Here is a 13,272-nt window from a genome sequence, read left to right as displayed (position 1 = left end):
TTCTGCAGTGGAATAGAAGGGAAATGTGGGAAGAAATGAATCCTTGCAAATGTCACAAATTGTCCTAACAGCCAGGAACCACGCTGAGACAAGGAATAGGTCTCTAGTGTTTTATTACTGCTACATAACAGAGAATCCTAACAAACTGAAGAAGCGTGGGAAAACCCAGACATATAAACCCCAAAGACTAAGGCGGGCCCGATCTGTGTCTCTTTGAATGGCCACCGATTTCCTCAGTACTACGCATGCGCTTAACAGCCTGGATGGGAGCCCCCTGCTCGCCATCCTCGGATGGGAGCCCCCTGCTCGCCATCCTCACTCAGGACACAAATAGCCACATGACTGACAACTAATATACACATCTACCCAAACAAGCATGTATATTCCATTTATTTACATCTCAAATTTCCTCACCACCCATCTCGCCCGAAGCGACTCATGCACAAAGACAGCCATTAACAAGCCACGAAGGCATCAGGAGGCCAGCATTCACGGCATCACTGGACAAATGACACCATTATTTAATTGCATCATAATTCTGATGCAAAAAGAGATTTTTTTAAAAAATAAGCAATTTATATGGCTGCCTGCCACACTACTGCAACTCTGAGCAGTGAAGGAGATTAGAACCAGAAAACAGCAAAACAACTCAACTAAACAAGGAATTACAACCACAATCCATCCACGTATTGTGTGCTAGAGGTCCAAAGAGATCATTCCATCTTTTAATCAATAAAGAAACGACAACCCACAGGGCTCACCTAACACCCAGCCCAGATGCCTAAATCTGTTGGATGATGATATCATATGTATAGAATTGGTCCTTCCTATAACCCCATGGATGCCCATATAGATCTGACTCTTCGGAAGATGGAAGAAACCCAACCCATCAGTCCCCAGACTGGAGGACCAATGTGCTCAGCAGTCAGGCAATCCCAAGGGTTAGTCGGCAAAGAAAAGAGAAAATATGGGATTGGAGGACCCTACAAATGGAATGGAGTTCTCTGAAAACAGGCATTCCTATCTGGCTGGCATTCTAGGAAGAAATACTCCTGCAAGAAGATGAGAACATCCAGATACGTTTTGGACACAGGCTCTTGACTTCTCAACTGGTGCCATATCAGCTGGGGATGATGGGAGTTCAAGTCTAACACTCCTAAAGGACAGCAGTTTCCAGAAGGGAAAGCTGTTCCATGAGATGGGTCAGCATAGGCAAGTATTAGCAATAAAAAGGGCTTAAGGGAATTCTTCTCTCTCCCCAGTCCCTGGTAAAGCAATCTTAACTGGGCAGCATCCTTAGATATTTCCGTTCAGATCTCTGTTCAGCTTGGAGAAATACTGGCTAGATACCTACACTGTGTGAAGGCATGGTTTGATGAACAAGCCTGGCTCACGCTGAATATTAAACCAATGATGCCTCTTCCTTTCTCATGCAAAACTACCGCATAAGTGAGCAATTCTAAACGTTTTCAACACTGTCTAGGGCACATAAGGCCAGACTTCAAACTAGGCCTATTTAAAGTGAGAGGACACCATTAGGAGAATGTTGGTGAAGCCAATAACATAATGAATAAATGCATGGATTGATTGTGGGCCATCAAGTTGTTGCTGATTCTTAGCAACCACATAGATTTTCTCCTTGACAATCTGTCCCTAACCTGGTCCTCCAGGTCTCCCAACAGTGGCATAATGAATAATGGGTATTGAATACCATCCAATAGTGGTAGGTGTTGATAGACCAGTGCTTCTCAACCTTGGCAGCTTTAAGGCGGGTGGACTTCAACGCCCAGAATTCCCCAGCCAGCATTGCAATAGAGGGTCCTTCCCCGATTTCGCCTTCCACCAAGCCACATGGGACCTACGGCTGGGTTCGCACCACGTGATAAGCCCTCACTCGCTCCACCGGAGTTTACCGAGGACATCACAAGGCACGCAAATCCCGAGCCATCAGCTACCAGCCACCACGGCTTCCCGGTTGGAGCAAGCCCATCGCGTGAACCCCGCGGCCACCCTCTCCTCCTCCCCCGGGCCGCGGCGCATGGGCGTTGCAACCCCGTGCATCTGCGGAAAGAGGTGGCTCGCAGCTCCAGCTTCGCCCGTGCCACGCGGGAGCTCGACCTGTGGCGCTTCGTCGGGGCGTTGCACGTTCCTCGCGCGCCGCCGCCGCCGCCGCCAGCGTCTCCTCGGCAGACCCCGGAGCATCGCGCTCCAGCCGGCCCCCGACGCGGACCGGGAACCGCCGGCTGCGATAGCCCGGTCTTTCCGCCCACCGCCCCGCCCAGCCCAGCCCGGCCGAGGCGAGGCGGCGCGGGGAGAGCGGCGGCGTCGGGCAGCTCCGCGAGCGGGCGAGCCTGCCGGAGCTCACCTTGCCTGCGGTGCCAGGCAGGCCCCGGGCGAGCCTTTCCCGCTGCCCCCGGCAGCGAGGCGCCTCACGGTGACCGCGATCACCGAGCTCCGTCCGGGCAGCAACGATGGCAGGCGGAGAACGGAAGCCGGCTTAGGGTCACCTGCTGGTGCGGAGGACGGATCGCAGCGCCAGCGGGCGGCGCGCCGGCGGCCGGACAGCGACGAGGAGGCCAGCGGGCACCCGGGACGAGCCCCGAAGAAAGAAGACGGGCTGGCGGGCTGGCGGGCTTGCAGCCTTGCCTGCTGGGCGAACCCGGCCAGGTGTGGCTTGCTCAGCAGACCACAGTTAAATACGCTTAATGGCCCACGGCCAAGAGCAGAGAACCGCTTTCCTACCGCGGTCGCTGGATGAGAGCAGCGCAATTGAGAAGGGCGCAGGAGCGCCTGGTCCCGCAGCAGATGCAAGCAGAAGGATGCGCCTTCTCGTAGTTTGCAAACAAGCAAAACCGACGTTGTCCCTGTTGAGGAGTTACCTGCAGCTGGGCCAGTTCTCCAGGTCGGGAATCAGCCAGAAATCTGATCCAGCCAACAGCTGTTGAGTCTTAAGTTGGCAATGCAACTGTGCCAGTCCTGGGTTTGAATGCAACCCACAGAAACCAAAAAGCACTTGATTATAACAAAAAACGACTGAAGCCACACAGAGCCCAAATACATTGGCTGCATTCACACAACATGCTGTGATTTGTTGAATCATGATGGATTGGATAAACCACAATTGGCTGGGTTGAGATCACACATGATGGCTAACATGTTATGTCAGTTCAGTCTTTGTCTTGCAAAGGATCTTTAATACCTGACAGTTTCTTCATTGTTTTTCTCAACTCCAACAGCAACTTGGTTTTAAAAAAGCATTATTTCTTTCCCTGCAAATATACATTAACAGTGTCCTCAGGCATAGCATCCAACAGCCCCTGAGGTTTAAACTGCAAGAAGGGTGTTTGAAATCTTGTTGGGTTAAAAAGAAGATGTACGTGCCCAATTAAAATATTTTAGAAAGCATATGTACACTTCCAGTTAGTCTTAGAGAACTGGAAATCAGGCAAGTTTTAATGGGTGCAATACTAGAGGGTTCATCAATGTTGCAAATATGTATTTGTTTATACCCATTCAGCTCTCCCAGTGAGCAGTCCATCTTCATCTCTGACCAGGAATCCTGGCTCCATTAGCCTGATGCTTGCTTGTTGCCTTTCAGATGTCTTTAAAGTTCATTGGTTGGTTAGGATGGTCCATTAACTGGGCCAAATGCTATTTGGCACCCAAAATAGTCTTTATCCAAAAGAGGGGTTGTCCTTTTATTAATCGATAAACACAGAGAATAATACACAACTGAATAAGCACACTTATTAAAGCCCAGTCATTCAGACTGAACTCCACTGAGTAAGTAAGTCTGCTTCAGTCTGGCCAGCGTTTTGTTGAGTTCCCTTACCACAGATTCCCACACCATGCAAAGGTATCAAGAAATCCTATCTACAAATTGTGATGGCTAGATTCACACATCAGACTCAGGTTTGTTAGAATGTGGATTAGTTTCAGTTTTTCTTGCAGCAAGTATGACCCAGTTAAACTCTGCAAGCGAGCCTGTGGGACATTTCAGAGATTGCTTTTGGGGATTAAGGGTGGCTTTCTGGAGCATTGCAAGGTTAGCACTAATTATTCCTCCCAGCACAGGACGACAATTTCAGTGGTACGCAGCCAGGGGGAAACCCTCCCATTAGAAACAGGGCATGCTTGCTAAAGTTGTACACTTGTGTGCGCAACGAATGTGGGGAGACCCTCAAAAAATAGCTAGCAGTGGAGAGAAGAGCCAATGTCCTTTGTATCTAGAAGAATGCAAAAACATTCATGATGTCCACTGGGAAAACATGTATTATATTCTGTGTTTAGGCCAGTTCCTCTGAAACCCATGTACCTTTGAACGTATCACAGAAGGGTCCTTTTTAGCAGCTAAAGCAACAATATTACCAACAATTTTTAAAAAAATACAACCATCATTTTGGACAACATACAAGACATTTGGGATAGAGAACTGGAGATTCCCCTATTATAAAACTAATGGTTTCAAGTCTTAAGGAATGTTAAATATATTTGTTATGATCTAAAAATAAAGTTAATTCAACAAAAATTCTCTTTCAGGTTTATTGGTCTCCTAAAGGGATGTTCAGAAAAACTGAGTTATCACTCTCATATCGGAGATGAAACATACTGTACTGTGTATATTTTGGTAATCTCCATGGTTGTTCCTTATTGATTGGATATTATGACTATGGTGAACCAGGTTCTTGAGGGGAAGAAGATAAGGTTCAACAATATTAATGGATTGTTAAATTATATTCCAGGTTTTTGGAATTTGCCCATTTATGAAGAGCTCTGGATACATCATGCTCAGTCAGTTGCTGAAAACATTGTTTTCATGTTTTTTTAAAATTTATTTTCTATCCCTCCTGTATTATTTTTATAAATAACTCAAGGGGGCCAACGTGCCTAATACTCCTTCCTCCTCCTCTTCTCCCCACAACAACCACCCTGTGAGGTGGGTTGGGCTGAGAGAGGGTGACTGGCCGAAGGTCACCCAGCCGGCTTTCATGCCTAAGGCGGGACTAGAACTCACAGTCTCCTGGTTTCTAGCCTTAACCACTAGACCAAACTGGCCAAAATTCCTGAAAGGACACTTGTATGTCAAATACCACAGATGTTCAGTTCTCTGAATTGACTCTTTATTGGCAGAAAGAAAGCACCAGATAATATGATTCCATGCAGTTAAAGTTTAATTGGTTGTTTAAAAACTGATCTTTAGCAATTTTGATACAGATGCATTTACTATGTCTGTATTGCAGAAAAGTAGACAAAAATCAAGTATTTTGCTCCTTTCCTTGTGTTGTTCATTTTATTTAGATTTTCATTTTTTCTTTTCTTTGACTTGTATTTGCAGGTTTTTCAAAATATTTTCATTTGTAGTTGTAAGAAAATTAATAGCTGGAATGTTTTTTCCCAGATACTGAAATCCACTCTGGAGCAGAAGGTTCATGAAACTATTCAAATCCCTTGGATTTGTACTGTGAAGAAATAGGCTTGAGGAGACCATGGTTGGATTCCAAAGGAATGGCTGCTTCCAGGATGAGCAGACACTGGCTCAGTGTGATGTGAAATTGCCCCCTCTGGAGGCACAAACACAGTATAGATTTACCCAAAATCAGCTGCCTGTGATTGGCAGGTGGCCAGCTTCTAGCTTAGCCAGGTAAGATAACTGTACCAGAAGTCCAGTTTTATGTCCTGTCCTTGACTAACTGACTAGCATTTCTTCTTTACTACCAGAGTTACCTGCAGTGATGCTCTGAATCAGGTGGGACTCTGGCTGTCCCCCAGCTTGGTCACCAAAACAGAATGACCCAACCCTTCTTGCCACAGATCCATACTTCACTATAATCCATTTTAGCAGCCCCCTTGGGCAAATGGCCTTTGATTGTATTGGCAGGGCATTGTGATTTTAGAATTAAACCCTTCCTCTTGCATGCATCTTTTTCACAGGCCATTTCTACCGTCTTTGTCACATTTCTTTCTTCTGGAAGGACATCTTTAGTTCTAGATGGGACTCTGGAGCTTGGTCATGAATCCAGATCTGGCCCTGAAGGTGCTGCAAAGCTCAGCGAGTTCCATTTGTTCCTGGCAGGTTGGGTGCAACAGGCCCCTTGATGTCCAAGTTTACATACTGGAAGATGTCAGTTTCTCTTGGCATGATCTTCTTTGGTTCTTTCACTTCTCCGAGCCTGGTATTTCTTGGTCGTTTTCCTCCTGGCAAAACTTAAGATGTCCAGCATAAATATGACGGACACTGCATACATAGCTAGGATTCCACCCTTGAGTGTCACAATTGTCTTGGGTGAATTCATCACTGAATGCACAATCCATGCTCCCCCAACAATCCGCAGTCCCAGGAAGAGAGTCACAAACGAGTAATCCACCACATCCCCAATTAAGCTGTGGTGGCATCCGCTGTCTCGCAGGAACCAGCGCATTTGCAAAAAAGGGTTAGTGACCTCGCTCACAAAGATGATGGCATTGAGTTCAGAGCCTGACCTGCCGGTGTCCAAGGCAAGTGTCATGCCACACATGCTTAGGAAGTGGTGAGAGAGCATCAAATCGCTCTCGCTGTTGAAGAGGATGCACCAGCAGAAGTCAAAGATGAAATAGCCTAGCGACAGGCAGATGAGAAACACCTGGAGTGGCGTGTTTGGGTGGCCTAGAAATATGGTAAATTAAAAAAAAGGCAATTCAGTTTTGTGTTCCAATTTGCATTTTCTCCTTTTTGAAGACTCCAAAGCAGTGAAATTGTAGATTTTAAAATGGTTTAATTTTGACAATCATTTTACATCCTAAAACTTTAATAAATTTGCCAGTTGAGGTTGCATACCCATTCCTTGAAACACTTCCCCCGAACATCACTCAAATCAAACTTTGGCCAAGAAAACATCCTGCTTAAAGAAAATTGTGGGGAGTGGCATCAAGCATTACATCTAGAAATCCCAATGTTGGAGTCTACAATTTAAAATCTCTACGTTCAAATTTATATCCGGGCAGTGAGTATGTGTATGAGTGACTTAGTCATACGTTCAGTTCCACTCTCAGTGGGATTCGATATTTCCCCCTCCCGTCCTTAGCCTTAACTGTGCTAAGAGATGGTTTGTTTTAATCACTGGTTGTACAAGCCATAACTGGCTAGGTTTGCACAACTGGCTAAGCTGTAAATTATATGTTCAGGTTCAAACAGCATATTAAGAGGTAAATCACGTTTTGCAATCCTCAACAGTTGGCTTCATATACTGTAGAAGCTAAGTTACAGCCAAGCAAATCACATTATTGCTTAGTGTGGCTTGTTGTAAGCTGCTGTGAATCTCTAAGGATGTAGTGGCATACAAATAAACAAACAAACAAACAACAACAATAACAACAACAGTATTAGAAGAATATGGTTTGCAACTGCATACGAACTATTGGCTCTAATATCAGCATTTTTGCTTTGCTTTATTTGCTACTCATCTGCTTTCATTTATTCTGTTTTTATACTATTCCAATTCTGTCAAGATTAGATATCTGCTAAAATCTCCAGGGCAATTATAAAATCAACACCCACAGTAAGGTAACAAACAGAAGTAACATTTTGAGGAAGAATTCTTGAGGACCACAAAGCCTGTATAGTATAGTGTTTTGCAGCCTTGAGCCAAGTTATTGTCCTTCTGTCCGGCCCCAATTTAGCACCCCCACTTGCGTGTGCTGCTTATTCTAGATACTCTGCCTGCATCTGGCTTTCCTTTGCAGGCCCTTAAGGGTTGGTCATGTGTGCAGAAGCACTTAAAAGAAAAAAAAATCAAATCTTCATCTTTGATCCTAATGTTAATCATCAGTCCTACACTTTGAAGACTCTCCTTGGGGCAAATTAAGGATTTTTATGGAACTTCAATGTTATTAAAGCTGAAACTCAACATTTTCTTTATGCAGACAGCTCACTCCCTTTAGAAACCCTTTGTACATCAAGCCTCCTCCTGCTGACTCCACATTCCTGATTTTCCTCCCCATTCTCACTATGACTCAAAAACATACTGGGCTATTCCATGCTGAAAGGGCGGAAAGACATGGCTTACTATTAATTTAACACCTCTCAAAATACAGGATATTATCTTCAGTGCCACTGCCCGGCTCTTATTACCCCTGGAAAAGTTACAGGACTCCTACATGCAAATAATGAACAGGACTTGCAAACGCTGTCCGTGTTATATGGGGCATGGAGCCAAATAGCTTAGAGTAAGACTTTCCTCCAAGGCATTTTTAGACCACAAGGCTGGCAGGTGTTGCGTGAAAAGAGTTCAGGACCTAATCCTAGCAAAGGAGAGCTAAACTAAAAGCAAGAGAGGGCTTGTGAGGACACTCCAGAGGATACAACCTTCAGACTAGTAAAACCTTCAGGCTACCAAAATCTAAGCCCAAGAGAGGAGGACAGGAGGTGGTAAAGGAAGGAGAGAGATGAAAGATGGACGATCACTTCGAAAGAACGTAGCACCATCACTCCCTCAGCTTGCCTGGGGGGCTTACAAGCTTTTGGTATGTCCTGGAGAGCCCTGATTTCCCTCTCAGAAGGAAGATTCTAGTCCTTATCACTGAAACTGAGTTGGCCACCCTGTTGGCTAAAGGCTCAGAACTCAGTAAACAATCACCGCCTCCCCCAAACGTTATATAAATAATTAGATAGGTATAAGGACTCCTTAGGTGGTGACTAATTTTACATGCCAGCATTCTGTTTATTGTTGCCACCAAAGGTGGTGTGAGTGTCAGCTTTTGGTGACCTCAAATGACAACTGCCTTCTCTGAAATTCTTGGGATTCATGCTTCGGAAATGACAGAAATATCCTTGCAGGACAAGCCCAACTTGTCCCTGCATTGCCTCTTCTATGCACTACTCACCTGCACCTATTATAGAAATCCCAGTATTTAATTGGGTCACTAATGCTTGTATAATGTAATGAGTAACAGGGCTTAGATAGCAGAGAACAACATCCAGATCCCTGCTTAGTTACAATCCAGCTTGCGGAATGGCCTAAAAGCAGTTACCATCTCTCCATCCGTCCCACCTTACAAGGTTGAAGTGTGAAGATTCTGGGGTATTGGGAACAGAACCATAAAATGTTTGAGAGTACTGCATGCTCTAAACCAGGGTTTCTCAGCCAGGGTTCCGTGGCACCCGAGGGTTCTGCAGCAAGTCACTAGGGGCTCCCTGGGAGAGCACGATTTATTTAAAAAATTATTTCAAATTCAGGCAACTTCACATTAAAGAGGTCAGTTTCATTCCTTATTTTTAGTTCAAGAACACTGTTCATGCATCTATGCAGGCCTACCCATGAAACGAATATAATAATTTTGGACCTCCTGGCCTACATCTGAGCCTGAATGTGCAGGGGTTCCCCGAGGCCTGAAAAATATGTCAGGGGTTCCTCCAGGGTCAAAAGGTTGAGCAAGGCTGCTCTAAACTTTTCAGGTTGCTGCTAAAAACTACAACCAGGTTGAACACAAATTGGGAGAAAGGGTAAGATGGAATGGATTCCCTAAAGGGGATCTGGGTTCTAGCTAGCACTTACAGCCATCCCTTTAACAGCATCGTGAGTTGTGGGGTTTGAAGCAAGGTCTGATCTCCCTTCCTACTCTGATTCAGTGTCTTCTCCATTGTTTACAACACCCTTGAGCAAAGGGGATAGGTGTCCATTGGACTTCTCCCTGTGGTTGCAAAATGAGGAGAGGGGAGGAGATTTTAATATGTCCTCTTAATGTACTGTATATATATTTTAAAACTACATAAATCTGTTCCAGGGTTTTAGAATTGAGCAGTCAGCTGCAACAAGGGCTGTTCCCCATACCAGCTAGCAGGTTCCTGGGCACATTGGTATATTGGGCCACTGAAATTTGGTGGCACAAGAGCTAAACTCTGATGTTGTGGATTCAGGTTGTGGCGGGCGGCTTGGAGGAGACTGAAGAGTGGAAATAGGAATTAAAATTTTCAGAGTTCAATGTTCCCTTGAATTCCATGCCTAGAACATGGAATCTGACAACTGGACAATGTAAATGGATTCTCCGTCTCCTTACTATGGCCAAAAAACTGATACTGCAGCATTGGAAAGGTAAAATGTATAGCCTCATTCACTGAGTGGATCAAAGACCTGATTACACTTGCCAACTATGAGCAGATCGCCTGCAGAGGTAGACTTCATATGGACAAGTATAATGAAATACGGGACTCATTTATACAAAACACAGTAGGTTAAAAAAAGCGTAATAGTTATATAGTGTATTAGAAATAAATGTATTTATATTTGCATAATATTTGCATTAGATAGGCATATGTAGAATTGAAACTGTTTACCATTATAACGATCTCTTATATTTTGTTTCTTTGTTTCTTTTTCCTGTTGGTTTTTTTCCACTTTTTAAAAAGCAATTGTTAGCTTTTTTTTTTTCCTTTGACAATGCATGCATTTCTATCATGGTTATCTTTGTGTTTTATTTCTTTTGTTTCTTTTTCTGTCAATATTTGAAAAGCAATAATAAATTAATAAATAGAGACATTTTAAAAAAATAATGGAAATGGGAGTAGTTTGCCTCCCAGAGGCCTTCTGCTTCCACGTCCATCCTTATTTTGGGTAGGAAGAAACCCAAACTCTTGCTGCACACTTTCAAAGGAGATGCTATTTCTCTCCGTCTACCATTTCTTTGCAGAAAAAGGCAACAACAACCCATTTCAGTCTTGCTGCAGAGAAAATCACACAGGGAAGGTCCAGGGAGTCACCAGCAGATGAACTGGACTTAAAGAACACTTAACTTATTATTTTGCATCATCTATGGAGTCCCTGTTAATTACAGGAAGGAGCGAGAAGCTGTTGATGCCAAGGAGAGACAAGAAGTGGAAAGTTTTTCTATACCAAGTGGAAGAAGGTTGGCAGAGCAGTGCTGGAGAATTCATATGAGCTGGGTGGGAGATGAGACTAAAATGGAAGCTGGTGCATTGATGGGAGCAGAAGTGGCTGATAAAGTGCAGGAGGAGAACATGTGGAGATCGAAAGGGTCACCTGGATTAGGAGAAGCAGTGACAAATAGGCAAGAAGGCTGAGAGAGGGTTCCATAGGTCAGGAAGTTCCTAATTTAAAACTTATGACCGTAAGCCATTCCTCTCCTCCCCCTTCTCCCGCCCACCAGGATAATGACAGAGGCCTACTTCTGAGCAAGAGTTACATGATGTCTGGGACCCCAATGAAACATTCAGAATCAAGCTGGGCAAAATGTTTGGAGGGTCAGTTTGGGAAGCATCCATCTGAATCTGCTGCCTGGAGCACAGAGGCATTGTATCTTCTTGAAGGCTCAGCACGGCTGCTTTGGGGCTTCCCCACATCTTCTGAGTTGCCCATAAGACACTTCTTCCAGGCTGGTTGCCAAAATGACTTCTGTGCATGCCATTGATGGGTAAGGGGCTGGAAACAGCCACGCTGAGCCTTGGAGAAGACAGAGTGCCTCAGTGCTTCAAGGACCAGAATTGAGCATTTTGTGGTGTTACTTTGCATAGTCCTTGTTCCAAGGCTGAGACAATGGGGATTTTAGAGCATGGTCTGGCAGTGTGGATGAGGATGATCCAACAGGGCTACTGCAATCATGCCAGTCTCATACACCTTGCTTTTTCCAGTACATTGGTTGAGCTTCACCCACCCCTTCCTACCTGCATGAGTCAGCGGCCAGGGACCATCGATGAAGACAGTGTAGCCAGAAAGGAAAGTGACAATCAAGCCATGCAAGAAAGTGACCATTCGGCAGCTCCATTCTGGAGTGCGGTGCTTGTTTCGACACCAGAAGCCACTGTAGAGAGAAAGCCAAGCCAGGATGCTACAGGTGACTTGCAGAAGGATGGAGCTCATATTCTTGTAGCTGAAAAAAGAGAGTGCGAGAAATAATATGCATACTTACCTAGTGACAATGAAGTGACTTGTCCTATCTGAATTATGTAGACCATCTTAGATTCTCTAGATCCCGTGTTTCCATTTCTTTCTGCTTTCCTCCCGTTCTCCTTCTCTCCTATATTCTTTCTCTCATCTTCTTCCCCCTTTCTCTTTCTGCAGTACTCAACCAAAATAGATAGATGATAGACAGACAGACTGACAGTTACTTTGCTGGAAGTGCAGGCAGCCTCGGGCTTCAGTCCACCAGCTGGAAACCAGTAAGTCGCAATCAGCTTCCCAAAATTTCTGTGGCCGTTTATGACTTTACCCTATTCTATGACTTCCATTCTATGACTTTAGTTTCTTAATTTCCAAATCCTCCATTATTATTCTTAATGTTAAACCCAGTTAAAATATCAGGGAGTTGACCTCTGCCCGAGTACTCCCAAGCAAAGCCCCAGATCCTTGAAACAGAAAAGATGACAAACCCAGAAAATGATTCAGTGGTCAGCTAGCAGCTTCCTCTGTCATTGCTTGTGAATGAAGTTCTGGAGTCCCCAAGCACCAGCCTGTCTGCAAATTCTCCTCCTCCTCCTGCTCCTTCCCCCTCAGCTCCAAAAAACAGTGGAACCTCAGAACCGATCAATATGATGGTGGAATCCCTTGACTCAGAGGGTGCCGGCCGCCTGAACTGAGGACTGGATGGATTGTGTCTGCTGTGCCTTGTTTTTCCTTTTATAATGACTACTTCTGTCAATCACCAGTGCAAACCAGCCAGATTCTTTTGTGATGACACTTTAGAAGCATCTGAGGTAGGCACTTCATGCGGGCAATGACTGTTTCTCCAGGGTTAGGAGCTTCCTTCTGTCTCTGATGAGGACTTAGCAGCACCACAGCTTTCTCATGGCACTACCGTGCAAGCACTTTGCATAAGTAGGGAAGGTCAAGTGCTGTCCAAAATGCCTCTAAAAAAGGGAGGATGTCTAGGAATAACTATGGGTGTTCTGAGAAGGTTATGGCAAGCTATTCCATCTTAACAGAATCCTTCCTTCCCTCCTTCCCTCCCTCCCTCCCTTCTTTTTTTGGGGTGCGGGCCAAGAAAATTGATGGAAGAACTGGCAGGAAATTGGGATTATTTCAAATAAAAGATTTGAAGTCTGGATTCTTCATAAAACTCTTTTGCTGGAGGCACAGTCATTACAGGATGAAAACTGCATCCAGAAGCAACAAAGAGGGCCACGTACTTGGAGTTCAAATCATGGAATTCTAGAATTGGAGCGGGCCACTGAGGCCATCTAGTCCAACCATCTGCTCAGGGCAAGAATCCAGGTAAAACATCCCTGTCAGATGGCAGGTCAGGCTCTCTTTGAACATGTCTGGTAAAGGGGAGTTCACTACCTCA

At 44.9% G+C, this 13,272-nt stretch overlaps 1 protein-coding gene across 1 annotated transcript; it reads right to left on the bottom strand.

The window, feature by feature from the left end:
• Positions 1–6,122: 6,122 nt before the first annotated feature.
• TLCD5 (TLC domain containing 5) lies at positions 6,123–11,849 on the bottom strand. The gene is made up of 2 exons (XM_063311357.1): positions 11,654–11,849; positions 6,123–6,643 (listed from the first exon to the last, which is right to left on the bottom strand). Exons 1-2 carry the CDS (start codon positions 11,847–11,849, stop codon positions 6,123–6,125), a joined length of 717 nt encoding a protein of 238 aa, XP_063167427.1.
• Between the last annotated feature and the right edge of the window lie 1,423 nt (positions 11,850–13,272).

Source organism: Candoia aspera, chromosome 9 (assembly GCF_035149785.1).
Source record: "Candoia aspera isolate rCanAsp1 chromosome 9, rCanAsp1.hap2, whole genome shotgun sequence".
In the NCBI taxonomy this organism is placed as follows: Eukaryota; Metazoa; Chordata; class Lepidosauria; order Squamata; family Boidae; genus Candoia; species Candoia aspera.
This window is presented reverse-complemented; position numbering and strand designations above follow the sequence as displayed.